Source organism: Paramormyrops kingsleyae, chromosome 10, assembly GCF_048594095.1.
Source record: "Paramormyrops kingsleyae isolate MSU_618 chromosome 10, PKINGS_0.4, whole genome shotgun sequence".
NCBI classification, from domain to species: domain Eukaryota; kingdom Metazoa; phylum Chordata; class Actinopteri; order Osteoglossiformes; family Mormyridae; genus Paramormyrops; species Paramormyrops kingsleyae.
The window spans coordinates 3,385,525-3,410,251 of record NC_132806.1 but is presented as its reverse complement, the minus strand read 5'-3'; the positions used below and the strand labels follow the sequence as shown (position 1 = coordinate 3,410,251).

Here is a 24,727-nt window from a genome sequence, read left to right as displayed (position 1 = left end):
GACTGATGTGTTACATTAATGAGCTCATGAGAATGACTCATATTGTGTACAAGAATGAGTCCATATCTTTTTGGGGCTCACCTTTTTCTCTGCTTCATTCAGAACAATTCTGTAAACAAGCATATTTGTCTAACCTATAGGTATGGTAGAAATGTTAGTATAAATGTGTTAATGGATTGCCACCTTATTGTGGTGGAGGGCTTTGCGTGCCTCAGTGAACCTGGGGGCTATGTTGTCGGGGGCAATAGCCCCTGGTAGGGTCTCCCAAGGCAAAAAGGTCCCAGTGGAGGGGCCAGACAAAGAGCAATCCAAAAGAACCCCATGAAAAAGTTTAAAAACAAAGTCTCGTTTCCCTCGCCCGGACTAGGGTCACCAGGGCCCCACCCTGGAGCCAGGCCTGGGGGAGGGGCACGTTGGCGAGCGCCTGGTGGCCGGGCCTGGGCCTGTGGGGCCCGGCCGGGTATAGCCCAAAAGAGGCACGCGGGACTGTCCCCAGGTGGGCCCACCACCGCAGGGGGAATGTCAGGGGTTCGGTGCTTTGTGGATCGGGTGGCGGCCAAGGGAGGCCCTGGCGGTCCGATCCCCGGCTGACAAAACTGGTTTTCGGGACATGGAATGTCACCTCTCTGGTGGGGAAGGAGCCTGAGCTTGTGCGTGAGGTTGAGATGTATCGACTAGATATAGTCGGGCTCACCTCAGCACATAGCTTGGGTTCTGGAACCAATCTCCTGGAGATGGGCTGGACACCCTTTTACTCTGGAGTTGCGGCGAGTGAGCGACGCCGGGCTGGGGTGGGGCTATTGGTGGCCCCACAGCTGGGTGCATTAACAACGGAGTTTACCCCGGTGAACGAGAGGGCTGTTTCCCTGTGCCTTCGAGTCGGGGATAGGTCTCTGACTGTCATCTGCGCTTATGCGGCGAATGTCAGATCGGACGGTCGCAGATGCAAAAACCCGGGCGTGGGAGGAGTTCGGTGAGGCCATGGAAAGTGACTTTCGGTCGGCCTCAAAAAGGTTCTGGCAAACCATCCGGAGTATCAGGAGGGGTAAGCAGCTCCTGGTTCCTACTATTTATAGTGGGGGGGGGGTGTTGTTGACCTCACCTGGAGACATCACCCGGAGGTGGAAGGAGTACTTTGAGGACCTCCTCAACCCTGCCTCAAATACATCTACGCACATTGCCTTTGAGACATCTGAGGGCACAGAGCCCGAGGGTGCTGGGGGGGGCTTGCACATCACTGGGGCTGAGGTGGCCAGGGTGGTTAAAGAGCTCCGTGGTGGCCGGGCCCCGGGGGTGGATGAGATCCGCCCAGAGTACCTGAAGGCTCTGGATGTTGTGGGGCTGTCGTGGCTGACACGCCTTCTCAACAGTGCGTGGAGGTCAGGGACGGTGCCGCTGGATTGGCAGACCGGGGTGGTGGTCCCCTTATTTAAGAAAGGGGACCGGAGGGTGTGTTCCAACTACAGGGGGATCACACTTCTCAGCCTCCCTGGGAAAGTCTATTCCGGGGTACTGGAGAGGACGGTGAGATCGATAGTCGAATCTCGGTTTTCGTCCTGGCCATGGAACACTGGACCAGCTTTATACCCTTGCAAGGGTACTGGAGGGGGCCTGGGAGTTTGCCTATCCAGTCTACATGTGTTTTGTGGATTTGGAAAAGGCTTACGACCAGGTTCCCCGAGGTGCTCTGTGGGGGGTGCTTTGGGAGTATGGGGTCCGGGGTCCGCTGTTGTGGGCGATTCGGTCCCTGTACGAACAGAGCAGAAGCTTGGTCCGCATTGCCGGTAATAAGTCGGACGTGTTCCCGGTGCGGGTTGGGCTCCGCCAGGGCTGCCCTTTGTCATCGGTCCTGTTTATAATATTTATGGACAGGATTTCTAGGCGCAGCCAGGGTGTTGAGGGTGTCCAGTTTGGTGGCCTCAGGATTGGCTCGCTGCTTTTTGCAGACGTCCTGTTGGCTTCATCTGCTGGGGATCTCCAGCATGCACTGGGGCGGTTCGCAGCCAAGTGCGAAGCGGCAGGGATGAGGATTAGCACCTCCATAAATAAAGGTAGCTGATTACGAGAAAGATCTCGGTATGTATGTTGATGCTTCCATGTCCCACTCTCGCCAATGTGGGGAAGCAATAAAAAAGGCGAACAGAATGTTGGGTTATATCTCTAGATGTGTGGAGTTTAAGTCAAGGGAGGTGATGTTACACTTATATAATTCCTTGGTAAGACCCCACCTAGAATACTGTGTGCAGGTTTGGTCACCATACCTCAAGAAGGACATTGCTGCCTTAGAAAAGGTGCAACGAAGAGCTACGAGAATGATTCCTGGTCTTAGAGGAATGTCTTACGAGGAGAGGTTAGCGGAACTGAATCTGTTCAGCCTTGAGCAAAGGAGACTAAGGGGGGATATGATTCAGTTCTATAAGATTCTAACGGGTCTGGATGCTGTTCAGCCAAATGACTATTTCAATATTAGTCTAAATACTAGAACTCGTGGCCATAAGTGGAAATTAGCGGGAGAACATTTTAAAACAAATTTAAGGAAGCACTTCTTTACACAGCGTGTAGTCAGAGTATGGAATAGTCTTCCTGCTATTGTAGTGGAAGCTAAAACCATGGGTTCCTTTAAATCAGAGCTAGATAAGATTTTAACAACTCTGAGCTATTAGCTAAGTTCTCCCCAAACGAGCTTGATGGGCCGAATGGCCTCCTCTCGTTTGTAAATTTCTTATGTTCTTATGTTCCAAGTCCGAGACCATGGTTCTCAGCCGGAAACGGGTGGTTTGCCCTCTTCGGGTCGGGGAAGACGTACTGCCTCAAGTGGAGGAGTTTAAGTATCTCGGGGTCTTGTTCACGAGTGAGGGTATGCGAGATCAGGAGCTGGATAGACGAATCGGAGCAGCGTCTACAGTTTTGCAGGCACTTAACCGGTTCGTCGTGGCTAAGAAAGAACTGAGCCAAAAAGCAAAGCTCTCGATCTATTAGTCCATCTACCCTCACCTATGGTCATGAGCTATGGGTAATGACCGAAAGAATGAGATCGCGAATACAGGCGGCCGAAATGAGGTTTCTCCGCAGGGTGTCTGGGCTCTCCCTTAGGGATAGGGTGAGAAGTTGGGATACCCGGGAGGGCCTCAGAGTAGAACCGCTGCTTCTTCACGTCAAAAGGAGCCAGTTGAGGTGGTTTGGGCATCTGGTGCGGATGCCTCCTGGGCGGCTACCCGGAGAGGTTTTCCGTGCATGTCCTACAGGGAGGAGGCCCCGGGGCAGGCCCAGGACTCGCTGGAGGGATTATATCTCTCGGCTGGCCTGGGAACGCCTCGGTGTCCCCCCCGAGGAGCTGGTAGAGGTAGCTGGGGAGAGGGAGGTCTGGGTGCCTCTCCTGAAGCTGCTGCCCCCACGACCCGAACCCCGGACAAGCGGCAGATGATGGATGGATGGATGGATGTGTTAATGTGTAGCATGGACTGAAAGTTTAGAATGCATTGCTGATAAATTAGCAATGCAATCAACTGCATAGTCCAAACAAGCTTATATGCTACAGTGTAGGCTGCAATGTATTATTCCAAGCCAATTGCTATGTCCATGAAAAAATAGGGCAAATCATGTTCCATATAGATTCAAATCAGTGTTTCACAATCCAACTGGAAAGATGTGATGCATTGAGTCTCCATCAGTTTAAGTACATTAAAAGAAGGGCAAAATATGCTTTGTCATCTCTGTCTTTGCACCCTTTTCTGTCCGTTCTTGTACCACTCTTGCAGAAGCACAAGAGCATGCACTGTGGGTTAGGATTGCAAGTACATACTACTTCCGTTCAACCTGTGGTTTGTTTACTCATTTTAATTGAAACAATTATTTTTAAATTGACGTGTAAACCTCAGACTTAAAGTCGAGGGGACAATACACTTAATTAAGTACATTAGACATGTTCTTTAGTTGCATTAGTTATGTAAGCTGTTAAATGCTCTGTATAGCACAGGTGACAAGTAGATCACGGATTTATGCAATGAACCCCACCTTCCCTTACCTTTCACAAGATGGGATAATCCATACCAGTAGCATGACAGAACTGACTGTAATTAGGCCTCATAAGGGAATCCCGATCAAAGCCCAGACCTCCACAGCTTGTGTCTTTTGGCAGCTTATGCAAGGACTTTGCCTTTAACTTTGTCTGGATCGTTCTGTCCAGGGAAACAGCAGGTTTGATAAATCTCAATAGGAAATGTGCACCAAAGGGGCGTCCTGAATTCCATCTGCGAAGCTTTGTGCTGTGACTATGAAACATATCCCCCGTCCCTCCCTGTTACTCTGTGTTCTAGGAACACCTTTAATCATTACCATTTAAAGCAGGCAGTGTTCCACTGGCTTGCAGCTAAAAATTGTACAGCATTTATTACTTACAGTGTATTATATTTATTTTGCATTTTCATATACATATAGTAATCAAATGTTTTTCAGAGGTCCATTAAATATATCTCTATTTCATTTTCAGATATGAAAGCATGCAATACATAAGAAGGCTTTATAGCAGTGCAGGTTTATTTATTTAGTTTTTACATTTTGATGAAGTTTCACATTGGCCCTTTAGTAAATACTGCCATCTCACTCAGCTTTGTGCCATATTCTGCCTGGGTTGTAATCTAGGCTTCCTTTGAGACACTGACTATGATAAGCAGCTATTTTTTTAACAGAAAAAGCTACTAATTAAACAGAAACCCATGAAATCATAGCAGTAGCTAAATGTGTCCTTGACACTCTCTCCACAGGGAAGGAAGAGTCCATGGCCACCTTCAAGGGGAACGAGTTTTTCTGCTATGACCTGTCGCTGACGCCCATCCAGAGCAACACAGACGAGATCACGCTCTCCTTCCGCACGCTGCAGCGCAACGGCCTCATGCTGCACACGGGAAAGTCAGCTGACTATGTCAACCTGTCACTGAAGAGTGGCGCTGTCTGGCTTGTCATCAACCTGGGCTCAGGTGCCTTTGAGGCTCTGGTGGAGCCTGTCAATGGCAAGTTCAACGACAACGCTTGGCATGACGTGCGTGTCACCCGCAACCTGCGCCAGGTAAACACTCTCTCTTCTGGAGGCTCTGCCATCAAGCATTTCTCTTTCCTTTTCTGCAGCTTGCTCTGGACAGTCTGAGGAATGGCATCACATTGTGTATTTCAGCATTTATGGCACTCTAAGCAGAGGATACATCTGCTGCTGTTTGTCAGAGATCATGCTAATGGGGTCGTGTGAGGGTCGCATGTGTGGCACCCTGGTTGAGCTCACAGTAAACAGTGATATATGGTTCTGTGTTGTTAAGCATATGCTGCATTTAAAAAGGATATTACATTCTTGTGATATTTTGGGGAACTGCAAATGTTTGCTTTATTTATTCAGATACTAATAATTATACAAGAGCATAATTACAATTCAAATGGATCTATAAGGTAAATGCAGAAAAAAAGTGAAAAGGAAATCAGCAGTTGTCTGTGCACTAGGCATGCAAAGATACATCAGTGCATCATGATGAATTGATTACTAAGATGGTGATTCAACTGTATCTGTAAAGATTACAATAATTGGTTATAATAATCATTTTTGGGCCTTAAGGATAGTCTTACTTCCAGGTTGTGTGCTCTCGTGCTCACGTGCTACAGGTAGACATACAAAGTACTGTAGCAGTACCAGCATGCAAAAATCCAAGATATTTGCATCATTCTGATGTGTTAATCTTGGGGGATATTTAAACTTAATCAATATTCAAAGTTATTAGCACCAGAGCTAAAGACACAACACACATTGGATGATGAACCATTTTCATATTGTTTTTTTTCAGTCAAGGTTTAGGTTTTCAAATTAACCTAACAATGGATTAATTGAACTAATTAATGGTAGAAATGAAAGAATTCCAGTCTACTGAATCATTCTCTAGACTGAATTGAATGGAATTGAATTGGGGCCAATGATTTAGACCCCTACTGTGCACCAATCAGCAGTTACAGATAACAAGAGAGAGACATAATAAGCTTCACTTCTAGTTCTGTAATGGAAAGGAATAACTTGTCAAAGCCTGTAATCAGGATTCTCATTGGCTACTACTAACAATCCTGATGTACAGTAAAACCATTACAAAAGATCTTTTTTGTTTTCTCCCTGACAAGACCACAGGTACACGTTTCTGCTGAGGTAGAACTGTGTGCAATGGTCTGGCTTTCCAGAAATCCCAGATCTTCAGGTTTATGCATATTGTTTGCACTGTGCTAACATTGCACGGCCTTTCCATTTAAAAAAGGTTAAATCACATGATTTGCAAAAATGTCAACCTTAGCAAATGTACTAATCCCCAAAAGGAAAGCCTTTCATAATCTGAATGAGATTGTGGATGCAAACAAGCATGCTCCTGACTTGAAAAGGTATTATTATTATCATTATTATTAGAAAAAGATTACTTATGTCTTATATCAAACAAGATTAATTATATGGTATTTCAGAGGCTGCTTGTTTCTGATGTGAATAAACTTACATAGCTCTTATAACAGTAGTGTCATACCTCCAGAATTATGGGCTCAGACCCCACACTATCTATGTGTGTGATGCCGGGTCTGTGGTGATTCTATCCAGGTGCTCCATTTTCCTCCCATGGGCAAAATGGGAGGTCAGCTCAGGACACCTGCTCTTTAAATTACTTGTGTGTCACTAAGTTTGCACCCTTCGATAGCCTCGCATCCCAGCCATGTGCTTTGTACTCTCAATGTAACAATTAATTAAATACTGAATCTAAACTGGGTAACAAGACTAACTCAGGGCAGGTGAGACTAATTAACAAAGACTGGGAAAACAGGCCAAAGATGAAACTAATAATTAAATCAAGGGACTGGGAGGGGAAAACTAAGACTGACAGAAACAAGGAAACAGAATCCAACACAGGGGATTAAGACAGGTAAAACACAACCAGAGCACAAAGCAAGAAACCAAAAACAGAAAACAAACCACAAAATCACAGTAACTAGAAAATCTGATGAAACCAATACAATAACAGAGGGGGTGGGATTCCATCACAAGACAGGGACAGGGAGAAGGGAAAAACACAAAGACTGCCAACAGGAGCAGATTCTGACCATGGCACTTTAAGACATGGACATACACAGGAAAATACATTGGTGGGGGAAGATGTAAGTAGGAACAGGTGTAGTTTAGAGTTATAAGTCACAACTAGGACTCAGAGCATTCAGTTAAAATTCATTTATTAACTTTTACATTTCCATGTGATCCATCCAGTACTTCTAGAACTTGTACAAGTTGGTGAGTGTATAAGGAGTAGGGATCAGGTGGGAAGCAGGTCACAGGACTGTCTGGGGAATACACTGCTGTCATTTTGACAGTCTCCCTTTCTAGTCTTCAAATAGATTTTCAATCTAGGTGTTAAACATTAAACAAGCAAATCTGATCTGATTCATCTAAATTATGAAGTTGATAGATATTAAGAAGAGATAAGCAAAACTTGTTTGACTAATCTAAAATATGAAGTTGGTAATAACATTTTTATAATTAAGTATAATAAGTATATTGATAATTACTTTAAATGGTAAGTTAACCATATAATTTTGATTTTAAAAAGATTTTCTTTCTGAGGACATTAACATCTTTGCCATATTTTTAATGATGAGTGATTTCAACAGCAACACCACAGTCTCTAAAGTCTATGGAGTCCAGCAGAAATCAACAGAGGTGATACTGTTTAGATAGAAGTAACACAGCAGTACTTTAGTAAAAAATGCAGTAGTTGGTATAATCCTGGTCCTGGCTCCCGTGCACTGCACATTTTAGTATCTTCTGTACTCAAAATACACCTGACTCTACTTTTCACCTAATGAGCAAATGTTTCAGATGTGTTAAAAGCTGAGAGAACACCAAAATGTGAAATACAGGGGCACTCCAGGACTAGGATTGGTAAAGTCTAGTAAACAACCTAAGGAACACATACAAGTAATACTTTATGGACAGCATAGAAAACCTTTACATATGAAACAGTACATCTGCACTCATATCCTATTCTTGTGTACCTGATTTAAAGTCTTCATCATATGACTGGTTCTCACACCAACCTCTCCCCCTTTCCTGCTGATGACTTCTTTTAGGTCACCGGCATGTCCGTCCAATGAATTTCACTTCCAGTGGAACTGTAGAGATGTATGGAAAGTCTGCATTGATCTGAAATGCAAACACACAGATGCAGGGTGCGTCTGAAATCACATACATACAAGAATGTACTGAATTCCGTTTGAAGCCTGCTACTCAATCATAATGTAGTACATACTCTATGTATTGGTGAGTACAGTACAAATGCACTCGCACAGTATCTAACCCAAATTTATACCAATGATGTAGTCAGCAAACATTAAATACTGTTAAAACCCCACTGAACATTAAAAACTGTTAAAAATTGTAAATTGAAAAAATACATGTCCAAGTCAACTTATGTAACTTGGAAAATGTGTTCAGAGTGACACTTCCTCTGCCATCTTGACAATAATTTCCAAGCAAGTGACATTTCTCATCTCTGTTGGCAGCTCCAGTGGCATCATGAGAGTGAGCGTAGCATCCATCAGTTGCACATTTCCAAATGTTCCAGAACATGTTATGTCAGTTACCATTTGCCTGCTGTCTTATCCATACTGTGGATTCAGACATATTGTTCACTTCACATACTATATTTCTCCTACTACATAGCAAACAAATATGTGATTTTGGACACACTCATAATCTTGAGATTAATATTGAGGTCATGATTAACTATTATTGTACATGTATGTATATTGTCAATCCAGGCTATCGTCTATAAAAATACACATTTTTTAGTTTTTGCTTTACTGTTGAACAAATTTCTCATTAATGGATAAGAAATAAATCATAAAACTACATTCATGAGAATGGTCACTGGGCAATATATTACACTTCACTTCTGATCATGCATTTCTGACCTAGGAATAACATTAGCTTTTCTACGTCGTTATCTAGCACTTAATTATTGCGATTTGAGCAAACAGAATACCCTGAATAGACATAAAAATGTATCAAATGTGTGTTACATTTGATAACTAATGTCATAATATTTTCCCGAGTTATCTACAAAAATATCGCTAACCAGCCAACGGCACCTTGGTATGTTGGTACACCATAGCACGTTGACACTGGATGCAGGAAACAGCCCAACTGTGGACATCCTTCCTCAACCTATTCCAGACAAACCTGGCTATAAACTGCTGAGATGCCCACCTGCCTAGGCATGAAAGCCTGTGCACCACTTCAAAAATATGTTTATGCCAAATGGCTGGTCTAACCAGTCCAGTCGAGAAATTGGAGAGAGTGGCTCCACAGTTATGGAAGGGAACATCTGGCAGCTGCAAGCAGGTGACTGCAGTCCTATAATCCTGTACCTTTGGGTCAGTCTATTGGCTGCCAGGTTACACTTACCTGCAATGTGCCGAATGTCACATTATGGACAAAAAGAAGGAGAGCTGCCACTGCTGACGAGGAGACTAAGGCATGGCTGTTTTAGCCATCCCAAATGCCAGGGTTTTTTGTCAACAAACACCGTGACTGGGTGGCCTTCCACAGGGAAATGGAAGCAGGTACAGGCCTGGAAATTTGCGGTCAATAGTACTATACTTTCACTCATGCAGTCTACGTAAGTTGCTGGCTGAAAAAGGCAAGCGGATGCCAGATGCTGTCCACCATCTACTCATGCTCTACACCCACAGCGTAATCCATGCTGTTGCTATTGAGCGAGATCAGGGCATTAAGGGGTAGGGCAGCATGGTCGTGTTAATTCACCTTGAGAGCCTCACAAAGTGGCCGTATCAGCTGTGCTGCCCATGGAATAAATCGGTGGTAGAAAATGACCATGGCCAGAAATTCCTGCATGGCCTTGGATATATAGGGTTGCAGAAATGCAGAGATGGACTCAATTTTGCGTGGTAGAGGTACATCCCAGCCCCCGTGATGTGGTGGCGGAGGCAATCAATGGAGGAAAGGCCAAACAGAGTTTTGTGGGTTGATAATCCACTCATGGCTACTTAGGCACTTGAAAAGTATCTGGAGATGAGCTAAATGGTCACTCCTGGAGGTGCTGGCAACCAGAGAGAAACAAGAATTTAAAATCCTTTTTGGTACTATCTGTTAGCCACTGGAAATACTGGTCAGCTGTCCAAAGGACACCCCAAAAGCCCAAACGCAGTGATGACTGCAGTTTTTGCAATATACTCAGGATGCATTGGAACCTGCTGATAGGCAAATACCAGGTCAACCTCAGATAAAATGGTCTTACCTGCCAATCGAGCAGAGAAATCCTGGATATGTGAGATTAGGTAGTGATCTGGGGTTGTGGCGTCATCAAGCCTTCAACAATCACCACAAGGGTGCCAACCCCCAACAGGCTAGAGCACCATGTGGAGAGAGGAAGCCCAGGTGCTGTTGGAATGCTGAACAATGCCGAGGCGCTCCAGCGCTTGAAAGTGAGGCTTAGCAATGGATAATTTACCCGCAATGAGGCACTGGGCTTGGGTATGGACTAATGGTCCCATTGTAACAATGTGATGCTCCACACCATGCTTGGCTGTGACTGACATTAAAGTGGGCTGGGTGAGATCTGGGTACTTCACAAGCAGATGTGAGAAGGTATCAGCTGCACCTAAGGTGCTAGGCAATCTAGACAAACCAGTGTTGCTGTGCCAGCACAGAACCAAATGGAAAGTCTCTGCATTTACTAGGAGCTGGTTTTTCATGTCCACGAGCAGGTTGTTGGTACACAAAAAATCTGCTTCAAGTAGAGGACTGGACACCTCAACCACCACAATATGCCACCAGAATCACTGGCCACTGAAACAGACTGCCGTGTTATGTGTGGTGTAGGTACGGATACTGCTGCTGTTGCCAGCCTTCATGGTTGGACCCCACTCACCAGAGTGCAAATCTGCTACAGATCTAGTCGTGGTCTTTTCACTAGTATCGCAGAGGAAGCAGCAACCAGAAACAGTGTCTGTGACATAAAGCAGGCAGCCAGCATGGCCAACGTTCACTGCGGCTAACAAGTGCCGGCCGGTGCATTGGTTGCCCCATTACAATGATAGGGAGGCTCATGTGTTTTAGCTTTGTCACCAATCCAAGCATGTTAAAGCAGAGACCTGGTGCCCCATGCTGATGCACTGCAGAGACAGTAGTGTCAGCCGATGGTAGTGAGCTTTCTGAGCCCCATGTACGGACGGCTCAACAATCTCCAAGCCTGGCACTGTGTGACTTGTTAGCCTCTCTGGCAAGTTCTCTGCAGTCCTTAACTAGCACATTAGCCAGTGCTCCCCATATCTCTGCGGGTAACTGTTTCGGGAAAAGCTCCCTAAAAATGAAGCAGGGCTAATGGATGAAAAGAAGAGCTAACGTGATCCATCAGCTTTGAGGCCTTTGGATCTCCTAACCCAGGAAACGCAAATAAACTGTGGATATGTACAGCCTATGAGAGCTTGAAAGTTTGCAGTAACAGATCCTTTAAAGTGTCGTATTTGTCTGCTCTGGACAGGTTTGGCAGCAGACTCACCACTCCGTAATGCCCCGCACACCCAACTGAGCACTTGCCTGTGTGAACCTAACCGCCACTTGGCTGCCCCAAAACTCCGGGAGTTTGAGCACAATTGCATTTACGAGTATGTTTGGAATGAAAAGCAAAACGCATGAAAATATTCTGGGTGGTCACCACTGTGGAGGTGGGGTGCAGCGACAAAAAGAAAACGGCAGAAAACCCAGGGCAAGGCATGACCACTAAGGATTATTCCCATGGGAAATGACAAACGAAAACACATGCAGTGTGTAACATTATGAATGATGGGCAGATATTCAGTATATTTACATGTGGTTATTGAAATGTCCGTGGTTGCCTCCTACTGAGAGAGCCATGATTCGCAGGGAGCTGACATGATTTATCTTGATCTCTGGCTTTAGATTATTTCAATCCAACAGGGACGCGTAACCTTTTTATGTCTGCTGTGTGGGATATTATTACTGAAAGGAACTGATTGGGAGAGAGGTATAAAAGAATATGAGAAGCACTGGGTGCAGCATGTAGCACATACTGTACTATAAGCAGACACCCCGCAGAGACTTGTCAACACTGCTGATTGGAAAATGACATTGTCTTTCAGGATTCAACTGATAACTTCCAGGATTTTCCATTTTAAGCAGTTACCAGTGTCCTGGCTTTGTTCAGCTTTATGAACTGGTTTAAGAATTGTTGGAATTTTAATTCATTCTGTTAAATACTGCAGATGAGTAAAATGAAAACTTGCACTGCTTATGTGATGTATAGCTTGTGTATCCAGGTTAAGGGCATCTGTATGCAGAGGGTTAAAAATAGGAAAGGCCAAACTCATCCACCAAATCAAAGATCATATCAAAGTTGAAATGACAGGGAATATTTGTTTAATGAAATTCAGGGCTGGTTCTAGCCGATGTGGTACTCTAGGAGAGCGTTGCCATCAGTGTGCACTGTCCAAGACAAAGTGAAATTGTTTGGTTTAGATTGTGGAAGTTTGTATTTCTGACTTGGACACTGATGTGTTTCTCTATGTAATTGTATATGGTCAAAATTTAAACAAACATTAAGTGTATGTGAATAAATTATGTCATTTTGTAGCCTAAATGTAAAACTAGTTTTCTTTGGGAGTTTTTAATTTGATATTTTGACAAAATCTGTCTGGCTATAAATAAAAATCACAAAGAATTTTCCTTGGTCTCTATATAATTGAATATGCTTTTACACAGGCTAGACTGAATCTCAATGCAGGCTAATCCCAGGCTAAGAGCGGTAAAGTCATAGTGTCTCTGCATTTTCTCCATTAGAGAGCTCTTTTTCCCATCATTATTGTTTAAAGAACCATTATTGGCCCCAATAATAATGTAATTTATCCAGCAGTGCTGATATATTTAGAGCACCTTAATAATGACATGTCAGCTGAGCCCTAGTGTGCCTAGTATGTATGTAAAAGAGCATTTATCTGGTTTCTGTTCTTTGTAGAGATAAAAAAGCAGACGGCTGCACAGAAAGATGGAGAGAAAGTAAGTGAGACAGTGACAGACTAAGCAGAAAAATGAGAGTCAATTACCAGCCCTGAAATAATTTGCATTATAACTCACGAGAGTCCCTCCTGACGATATTGTAATGTCACAGGGACATGGACAGATCAAAAATAACACTTTATCCATCAGACCAATCAAAGGATCTCTCCTGTCAAAGTGACCTCAATAAGTCAGAACGGAGACATTTCAGGGCTATTATGTGCACTAAAGGAGAAACAGGAAAAGATGCTGCCCTGACATTAGCACTGGACGTATTTAAGATGTTTACAGAATATTTTAAAGATCCTCTATGCAAAAACCTGTCTTATTACTGCTACTGCCAGTAACTACTGCCAGGGATTCAATTCTTTGCTGAATCGCTTGTCCAGATCGCTTGTCTTTCTTCTTTGGGAAAATATAAAACAGTTTAATACTGTATAATGATGCCAGCTTCGTAAACCTTGAGATGTATGCAATCTTCTGGATTGCATACATTTCTAACAAGGGTCATGTCCACTTATCTCTTCTTGTTATGTACCAGATTGACTAAGGTTTAAGAAACCTAGTTATATACAACATAATAGGAGCTGCCTGGCACAATGTAAAATACAGAAATGTAGAAAATCGATGTGATATAAGCCAGTGTTTACCATTAAGTCAGCCTGCATGCTGAAGGCACTCTGCAAATCCTCATCTTATCTCAGGCTACACAAGTGCAGAATTTCATGAGCATACAAATCCTCATTACATTTTTCCCCCAAATGCACAAAGCATATAATACAGTTTTCATTTTTTTTTTTTTTTTTTAGAAAATTACCTTCTGTGATCATAACCTCACAATCTCCTCCCTGACACAGATCTATGCAAAAATTCAGTTTAACAGAATAGGGAACAGATATTATCAAATCAATCACTGATCAAATAAATTACATCAGTTCCTGTGATATTTCCACTATTCCAAGCAATTTGTAACCTAGCGACAGGCCCTGTTATGCTGTGCTATTTGGATGGCGGGCATGATTAATTCTCTGAGCTACACATGGAAATGGCTCTGGCTTTACAGTCATCCACTAATCAAGGAAAGCAAAATATAAACAAGCCAGAAGCATACTGCTTTCATCTGTTTATTTCTGAATTGAATATGAATAGTGAAAATTAGTTCTGTGCCCTGATTTCCATACTTTTGGGTTGTTACATATTAAGTTTATTGTGTATGCCAAACTCTTAAAACCTTTTCAGTTAAAAAATGTAAAAATGTAGTTTGAATGTTCATGGGGAAAGGTTTTGAACTCATTTAGCTAATGAACAGAGCATGTGAAAATATAATGCGACAAGCCTCCCCTTACTAGTCGATGGGGAAAATCCACTGCCCCTCCATCTTTTCGCCTGTGCTGCTTTTTGGTCTGTCTGTCAACACAGCCATGTTCTTTAAAAGACCAGATGGCTTCTGACTTGTTACAATTCAGGGCAATGGCTGATGAACAGATGTCACACATTCAGCAGAGATCTTACAGATTAGAAAACTGCTTTTATCTCATTGTTTGCACTGTAATTTTAAATTGTCTAAGCCATTATGTGCCCTTTGCTGCCTGGCATAGGCTCTAAACCCGCGTTAGTCCTCAGGGACCCCAGACTGTCCACATTTTTGCTCCCTCCCAACTCCCAGGAAATTGGGACAGAGCAAAAACATGGACCGTCTGCGGTCCTGTGTAACTAAGCCCACAAATTGTACTATATGGAGCTGCTTAGTTTATAATACTCTGTGCTCCCTTTAATGATGGGGCAGGGAAAATAAGAACTTTTCGGTGACGACCTTAACCCCCACCCAGCCCTAACCTTAACTATAAGTAAACAAACAACATACCAGACTTTTGACATTTTTAATTTTTTGATTGCAGTCACAGATTTTTATCAAATGGAGGTTATTCTTGTGTGTTGTCCCCACAAGGTAAAATGTTACAGGATTTTATCACATTGTGGGGAAATCAGGTCCCCATAATCTAATAGTTACAAAAATTACACATACACACACACACACACACACACATTAGCAATAGCAATTAGTCAAATTGCTCTGTCTTTGGACTGTGGGAGGTTAACAGAGCTCCTGTAGTGCAGGTAGGATTTGAGCCCCCAACCCTGGAGGTGTGATAAGTGTAATATTTGGTGTAATACAGTGGTCATTTATTTTGCAGCCTCATTACAGAGAGCTTTTGTTACTTAATCTGGGTTTAGCAGTTAACACAGTTAGAAGGGTCTAGAAATCTATGCTGCAGGCTGTATGTGTCTGTGTACACTGAGCTCACGGTGGGCAGCTCTCCTGCGAGTCCCCCTTGATGCCCTCACATGACCCCATCATGGTTTTTAACACTAACTGATCTTTTCCTCTTGTCTTGTGCCTTTTGGCTTCTTCCTCATTTCCTGTGGTGGCCATCAAGTACTGTGATGCTTGATTTAAAAGTTTTAGGAAGGACCATGTATGATGCACACTGCCCCACCAACTCATCTGTGATGCCACTTGTATATTTGCCATCAGGTTTTATTTGCCTTATCTGTTTCATGTTTCTTTTTAATTCAACAATGTCAGAATCAGTCAGTTTATTTAGAAAATGTGAATGTGTCCTGTACAATTACCTGTTTTGTATGCAAATCTATTAAGATCAAACTAATCAATTTATTAAAATATTTTGAAATGCTCTTTGAATAATACAAGTTCTGTCATGACAAAATACAAACTATTCATGCTGTTCTTGAATCAGCTGAAGACAGTATTCTGCACATCTTCTAGCTGATTACACATTACACAGCCAAATATATACTATGCCATGTAGCACTGTATGGGCCGAGCCCAAGAGAGGCTTTATTTACATTTTTTTACAATAGGTTAAAATATAATTTGTGCATGCATATACTGTTAATGTACCGGATAAACTGTTAGTTATATTTAATCAATAAAACCAATATTGGATTATTTAGGGGAAGGTTTAAGAAATTTGCAAGTTTCTAAGTGGAATATTTTCATCAGGTTGCCCTGGATGGTCCCGTGTTGAGGGTCTAGCTCAAAAGACTAACCTAAGTGCCCAGTAGCAGGTCTCTCTCACCACTCTCAACAGCACAGCAAGACTTTTAATGAGCTGAAACAAATTCAGCCCGCAAATACTTTGCATTGTTGTCCTTAATGCATGACTCATTGTTTAATAATACATTTTAGAAGAAATTACCAGCAGGATTTCCAATCTACAAATTCTCAGGTTGGCTGCTGATATAAAAGGAATGTTTTCTGTAATTTGGTTCCCATTTATTTGTGTGCGCCTTGATTTTCATTGAGACAGGGGGCATAATTAAATGTCTGAAAATCACAGAAATGCCATATAAACACAGAATTATGTGCACTTTAAGGCTCATGAGCCCTTTTCTGTCAGTATTTTTCATATAATTCAAGTGAATGGAAGGTCTTTTCTTTATTGGGCATATTGGGTATATTTTCTAAATCTTAGCATTGTTTTTCAAATTGATGTGATGTTTTATAACATAAAAATGGCATTTGAGTAGGATTTTATGAAACTTGTGTAGAGTTCATTGTGAAATAAGCTGCCAGTTGTTTTGAGGATGGCATGCATCTTCCCAGAAAGCTCACTGACATCCCAGCCATACCTGTTCTCAAACTGATTACGGCTCGTGCCCATGATCCCCCCTCCCCCACCCTAACAGCAGGACTTCCCCAAATCCTTCTCAGTGGAAGCTAATCTACAACTTTTGTGTCTTTCTAACAAAATTCTTGAGAAATTTCAGCATTTTTTTGCTGAAAGCATTGTTGTCAGTTTGTTTAGAAAATGTGAATGTGAAAAAGAAAAAAAGAAAAAAGAATTTTTATATATATATATATATATATATATACACACACACACACACTAACATTGTGTCTCATTGTGTCTTTCATCTGTTGATGTCCTACTTAGTAACAAAAATGACAGTCCTTTCTAAGCAAATTGTTTTATGATGGTAAACATTGTTGTATTTTTTATTTTATTTTTGGATTTTTATTTGCAAAATACATTACAAACCTTATATTTAATGATAAGTTGTTATATATGTATCTTTTAAATTTTTTTTAAGTTACGTTTATGGTTCGGCTATTTTCATGAAGGATGATGCTGTATTGCTTCTCCTCAGACTGGAGAACTCTCCTCTCTTCATCTCAAAGTATATCATTGTTTCTTTTCCTTTTCCTCCTGTTTCCTCCCCAAGCACGCAGGCATTGGACACGCTATGGTAAACAAACTGCATTATATGGTAGATATCATTCTAATTGTCTTATACTTTGGTTTGCCCTGGGTTTTTCTTTATCTCCTCTTTAGTTTGCTTTAACTAAAATATGCAAACTTCAATTTCAAGGTATAGAGCCAGTGTTTTAATTCATTTTTTTCATTATTGTCTGTTTTATAACTCCCCAATCCAGCACCCTCCATCAGCTCAGACAGCACCACAGCACTTACACAAATCACTATACCATAACCTATAATCAACTGATTTCATTTTTTTCTCTTTTTTTATGTATCTTTTTAAAAAGATAGAATTTCATAGCATGAATAAGAAATCAATAACTCAATGTCGATTTTCATTCAATTTTAATTGCCATAAACATTATACATATTTAATTCTGATTCCAGTAGCAGGCTGTAGGAATGGACAAGTCAAGACGGAATGAGTTCATCAAAATATTCTTTCCATATCAGTTCAGAAAACATATTTATAAAAAAGATTCTGCGAAGTTTAGTTTTTTTCTCCTCAAGTATAAAGACTACAGGTATGTATATCTTGGTAATTAATGCCAGTTATAACTAACAGGCCACCCCTGATTATTGATTATCTTATAATTAATATCAGGAGTTACATTCACATTTCAGCCATTGTCAATTTAGACATGTAAAAAAGTCCAGTAATTTACAAATATGTGTCAGTGTAAAGACCTGCAGAACTATCAATAGCAACAGCTTGTCAGAGAATCACAGGATTCATGGCTAAGCCGGGATTAACTCAACTGTGATTATAGAGATCTCATGATATTGAGCTGTACGTGCAATTGCGAAGAAAACAATCATCACTATGATGTTGTTATATTTTTAATCATAAAAAATAGTGGAATCACTTGGCTATACCTCTGTTTGGATATTAAGAGCAAGTTACAGTATATATAATATATAAACTTAATGATTAATTTTCAGAATAGAATTCCGAGGCATGTCTCTTTATCACTGTTTAATGAAGAGTTCATTCCATAACCATTCTGTTTCTCCATTTAGCTTAGGCAAATACGTTCACTTTTGTCAGAAAATTACGTAACATTTATTCCTATCTTAGATAGAATCTTGCTGTAAGGCAGACTTGCTGACTTGGCTCTGTCTCCTGCTGCCTGCCACTGGACTTAGAGAAAAGGAGATGAGCAGTTACAGGGTGCAGTGTCCCGCATGCTGCTCCACGCCAGGAATACCACTGCAAACGTGTCCAATCTACTGTCTTCATTAATACTAACAGAAACGCTCTTGATGAATTTTAAACCCGCATGCATTTAATTTAACATAATTTATACAAATCAAATACTCAACATTTTTCTTATACATGTTTTATGGATATATTAATTGATTATATATTATTATATATTTATTTATGATAAATTACCAATTTATAAGGTGGATGAAAAGAATTTCTTGGCCACACCTATCACATTCTACATTTTTATTATAGATGTATACTTACAATTTTACAAGCCAAATTATCAACTCACATTTCACCCTACTGAAACCAGAAGGGGAAGAGGTTTTTATTTTAAATTGATGGGGGAGTCAAATGGTCCAATTTATGAAAATATTTTAGGGAGATTGACAGTAAACAGTATTTTGTAATCTAATCTTATTATGTTTTTTTGGGGGGCGGGGTTATACTGGTTATGAAGGTGCTTTGAAAATGAAGTATAATTAGAAGAGTGTTTTTATTACCTTAATAAAATATTATTAGCTGAGACAGAGTGTGGGTGAGTTTAATGTCCGCTAATGCTATGCACAACTAGGTGTAATGTCTACTGCACAAAAATGTGGGTATAATCACCTAAATAATTGCTGCATCTTTAGCGCAGTGTGTATATCTCATTGTCTACCACTGTGCACACTGGTGTAACATTGTGCAGACTGTGCAGTGGAATACATTCTACCACACAGTGCATGCCTGCATCATTTGCAAGAATCCAGAGTCCAGAATATAACATGGCAGCAAAACAGAGTAGAAGTAGACATTCATTGAGCTAGTGTGACTTAGGAAGCACTTTCTATCTCCGCATTTTGACTTTTTTCTCCATAAAAAGTACTCCATCATTAATTCCTTAAAATAAAAGCCTGGCCCCATCCCCCAAGCCTAAAATCTCTATTTCTGGAAACCTTTTAATTTGACATATTTTATCCTCTGTGATACCATGGGTTTAGTCTGTTCTGTATGTCATTTGTGTTTTGCTTCCTGCTTCTGCCTGACTGCACGGCATTGCTGATATCTATGCATCAGAGTCTGTGTATGTTATGCTGCTGTGAATGTCCGCTTTGCTCATATGTTTGCCCCCTGTTTCATGGCTCTTTTAGAAGTTTCCTTTGATTATACTTCCAATGTGTTTCCTTGCCTTTCCTACATGACTGATTCTCCTGTTGACATACTTCTGCTCGGACTTCCCTTGTTTTCTTGATTTCATTCAGTGGAACTTCTGTCATTTTAATCATCCACCCTGGCTGCTATGTGCATGGGTCCTGCTCATCCAATCAGCTTGAATGGATCCTTTTCTTTCTGTTTTATGAATATGAACCTTAAAGAACTTCAATATTTAGCTAAATTTGATTGGGTCTACAAATCAAATTGCAGAGAAAAATCTTGTGTTATTTGTTTACTAATTCTATTACTATACTAAATTTTCTAAAACATAATACTAATAATGTTTGAATGAAACCTTGTGACTGTACTAACAACCATTTTTGTGTCTGACTCTCCCCTCCTCAGTAATGTACTAACCAGTTCTACTCACCCCTCAACCAAATTCCTTAATACAAATTCCTTAATTGCTTTCAACACAGAAAGATATCCCTGTAACATTCTGGTAAAAGACACACAGACACACATGCACATGTATGCACACATACACACCCACTCACACTCCTATCATGTCCTTAAAATCCCTTCCCTGCTAACTTAGACAAATCAGAAGAGCAATATCAAACTAGGGAATTTTCTTGAAGTCTGGGAGGGACACACCTACAATTTCTGCATGACCTTGGCTTCTCTTATTTCACTTTGCATTTATAATTCTTATTGCTGATCCTTCTGACTCTGACAGTGATCCAATTGCCAGCCAACTACTGGAGGATTACAGCCCTACACTGTAGCTTTGTTTTCTGTTTCCATCTGCTAAGTCAGGAGGGGCCAGGGCCTTGTGTCCAGCTGTACATGAAAATAGAACAACTACAGTATTACAGCTAACCGGGTGTCAAAAAAGGTCCCGTCCTCCAATCTCAGCTCCTGGAGAAGTTTCATGCACAAAAAAAACAACAGAAACTAGCAAATACAATGATAGAAATGAGAAAAGGAGAATTTACTATAATGGTAATTCAGACAGCTCCTTCTGAAGAAGCTGTTTCATCATTTGACAAAGAAAAACTAAAAGCATTGTGGTTCATTCGTGAGGATCAATCCATCATAATCTATAACATGACATGGCAGCTGTACCACTGAAAACATCCAGTTCACTCTACTCTGTGGCACGCCAGTGGTCTGAAGTTGATCTAGCAATAAAATTTGAGAGTATGGTCCTGTTTCATGTCAAGCTCCAAAGCCCAGACTGGGTGTTACTCAGTGTTCCTGTCAATGTCTCCACACATAGTCTAGAGACAGCAATGTGTACTAGAAACCAGAACATGTATTAGAAGATGTGACAATGTTTAACCACAATGACTGCATACCAGAGGCCTCTGTGGGACTGGACTGGCACTGATAAAAGACAACAATTGTCGTCGTTACCACTGAGAAGCATTCAGAGGCTTAAATGATCATACTCTGAGTAGAACAAAACTATTTTTGACATTTATATGACAATTATATTGGACTTAGAACTATGAAAATGAGATTATTTGGTGAGTATGTGCCTAGCACTGTGTCTATGCCATCACGTATGCCCTTTTCCATTAGCTCTGAAAAAGTGGCTTCTGTTTTAAACAACTGAGATAGCTTTTATTTGATCTATGTGATCAAAGGCAAACCACAGCAAGAGATAGCTGAATATCATTTAATCCCTGAAACTGTCTTTGTTCTTCCATAAATCTTGTTATCTTTAAACGGTGGCAGACTGAAGCAGAGCTGGAATTAATTTCAGTTGTGAAGGAAACTGTCATGATATAATCCAATTCAATTACAGGCTTTTGGTTTAATGTCACATTATACCAATAACTGAAGACACTGGTTCCAGACAGCTGGACAGCGTGTATGTGGAGGTGGTCTATACGTACTGATGGTGTTTCAAAGATGATTAGTAAACAAGTGACCCTTCAGGCAGGGTTTAATCAATGTGAAGGAGAGTCTGCAGACCATTGCCCAATGCTTCTGTATAGGGCATCTGTATCTGGCTCATGAGTGTGTGTGTGTGTGTGTGTATATGCACTATACTGCCAAAAGTATTGGGACACCCCTCCAAATCATTGAGTTCAGGTGTTCCAATCACTTCCATAGCCACAGGTGTATAAAATCAAGCACCTAGGCATGCAGACTGCTTCTACAAACATTTGCAAAAGAATGGATCATTCTCAGAAGCTCAGTGAATTCAAGCATGGTACCGTGATAGGATGCCACCTGTGCAATAAGTCCATTTGTGAAATTTCCTTGCTATTAAATATTCCATCGTCAACTGTTAGTGGTATTATAGCAAAGTGCGAAGCAATTGGGAACAACAGCAATTCAGCCACAAAGTGGCAGGCCACATAAAATCACAGAGCGGGGACAATGCTTGCTGAGGCGCACAGTGTGCAGAAGTCGCCAACTGTCTGCAGAGTCAATAGCTACAGACATCCAAACTTCATGTGGCCTTCAGATTAGCTCAAGAACAGTGAATAGAGAACTTCATGGAATGAGTTTCCATGGCCGAGCAGCTGCATCCAAGCCAAACATGACCAAGTGCAATGCAAAGCGTCAGATGCAGTGGTGTAAAGCACGCTGCACTGGACTCTAGAGCAGAGGTGATGTGTTCTCTGGTTCACGCTTCTCTGCCTGGCAATTTGATGGATGAGTCTGGGTTTGACAATTGCCAGGAGAACGGTACATGCCTGACTGCAATATGCCAAGTGTAAAGTTTGGTGTGGGGCTGTTTTTCAGGGGTTTGGCTTGGGCCCTTAGTTCCAGTAATGGAACCCTTAATGCTGCAGCATTCAAAGCCATTTTGGACAATTTCATGCTCCCAACTTTGTGGGAACAGTTTGGGGATGGCCTTTCCCAATTCAAACATGAAGCAAGGTCCATAAGGACATGGATGGGCGAGTCTGGTGTGGAGGAATTTGATTGGTCTGCACAAAACCCTGACCTCAACCCGACAGAACACCTTTTGGATGAATTAGAACAGAAACTGCGAGTCAGGCCTTCTCATCCAAGTCCCTGACCTCACAAATGCTCTCGTGGAAGAATGGACAAACTCCTAAACCTTGTGGACAGCTTTACCAGAAGAACATAAGAAATTTACAAACGAGAGGAGACCATTCGGCCCATCAAGCTCGTTTGGGGAGAACTAATAGCTCAGAGTTGTTAAAATCTTATTTAGCTCTGATTTAAAGGAACCCAGGGTTTTAACTTGCACTACACTAACAGGAAGACTATTCCATACTCTAACTACACGCTGTGTAATGAAGTGCTTCCTCAAATTCATTTTAAAATGTTCTCCCGCTAATTTCCACCTATGGCCACGAGTTCTAATATTTAAACTAATATTGAAACAGCCATTTGACTGAACAGCATCCAGACCCGTTAGAATCTTGGATACCTGGATCATGTCCCCCCTTAGTCTCCTTTGCTCGAGGCTAAACAGATTCAGCTCAGCTAACATCTCCTCATAAGACATTACTCTAAGACCAGGAATCATTCTCATAGCCCTCTGTTGCACCTTTTCCAAGGCAGCAATGTCCTTCTTAAGGTATGGTGACCAAACCTGCACACAATATTCTAGGTGGGGTCTTACCAAGGAATTATATAATCGTAGCATCACTTCCCTTGACTTAAACTCCACAGACCTAGAGATGTAACCCAACATCCTATTGGCCTTTTTTATTGCTTCCCCACACTGGTGAGAGTGGGACATGGAAGCATCGACTTACACACCGAGATCTTTCTCGTAATCAGCTACCTTTATTTCAGTAGAACCCATAAAATACCTGTGCTTTATATTTCTGTTCCCTGCATACCTTATATTTATCTATGTTAAATTTCATCTGGCAGGTATCAGCCCAGTCACTAATTAAATCCAGATCCCGTTGTAGCCTCTCTGCTGCTAGTTCAGTATCTGCTATACCACCCACCTTGGTGTCGTCTGCAAATTTAACCAGTTTACTGTATGTATTGGTGTCAATATCATTAATGTAAATTAGAAACAATAGTGGTCCTAAAATTGAACCCTGCGGTACCCCACTATGAATGCAGTTTTCGATCCAAGATGCTACAGTTACTAAAATCCCTGCAGCTTTGAGCTTAAGCAAGAGCTGTTTTTGGGGGACAACATCAAAGGCCTTCTGGAAATCTAAGTAGATCACATTGTACGCCTTTTTGTGATCTATTTCTCTTGTAGCTTCCTCAAAGAACTCAAGTAAATTCGTTAAACAGGATTCACCTCTCCTAAATCCATGTTGGCTAACCCTCAGAATGTTATTTGCATGCAGGTAATCTACACTTGGATTATAGCTTCCATTATTTTTCCAGTAATGCTAGTTAAACTGATTAGCCTATAGTTTGCTGGATTACTTCTATCCCCTTTTTTGAATATGGGTTTTATATAGCTGCAAAGGGTGGGCCAACTCATATTAAAGCCTATGTAGTTTATGTGTGTGTAAAGGCAGGTGTCCCAATACTTTTGCCAATATATTGTGTGTGTGTGTGTGTGTGTGTGCGAGCGGGTTTACCTATCCTTATGGGGACACAATGTGACTGCTATGAAAAAACTAAAAATCCAAAAACTCTTGTATTTTGTTTGGTTACTTATGGTTATGGTTAGGGCATGGTAGGGGTTAAGGTTGTCATAGTTAGCGTTAGCATTTTTCCCATTGAAATGAATGAGCGGTCCCCATAAGGATATGTATACCCTACATGAGCGAGCGGGTGTGTTTGTGTGTGTTTTGAAAGATTACAACAGCTTAACACTATGGATTTGTTGCCAGTAAAATTGTTAAGCATTTACATCCCAGTGAAGCTTACTGCTACCTTCACATAGTGCAAAGTGAAAGATACCCCTGGTCTGGTGGCACCATGTCAGACAAACCACTTTTATTTCACTTCACCTGAACTTGTTTTTGTTATATGAGCAGTTACATCTGTTACACAGTGAAATCCTTAAATATAGTACCTTTAGATATGGAC

General features: G+C 41.4%; 1 protein-coding gene across 1 annotated transcript in view; it reads left to right on the top strand.

Annotated features, from left to right (window-relative positions):
• Nucleotides 1-24,727, top strand: part of LOC111851973 (neurexin-2-like) — a gene marked incomplete at its 3' end in the record, with an annotated part of 418,474 nt that overhangs the window by 326,736 nt on the left and 67,011 nt on the right. Inside the window, exons 5-6 of the mRNA XM_023827376.2 lie at nucleotides 4,764-5,065; nucleotides 17,342-17,365. Of these exons, the coding sequence (XP_023683144.2) occupies nucleotides 4,764-5,065; nucleotides 17,342-17,365 (326 nt within the window). The remainder of the gene's footprint in view (nucleotides 1-4,763; nucleotides 5,066-17,341; nucleotides 17,366-24,727) is intronic.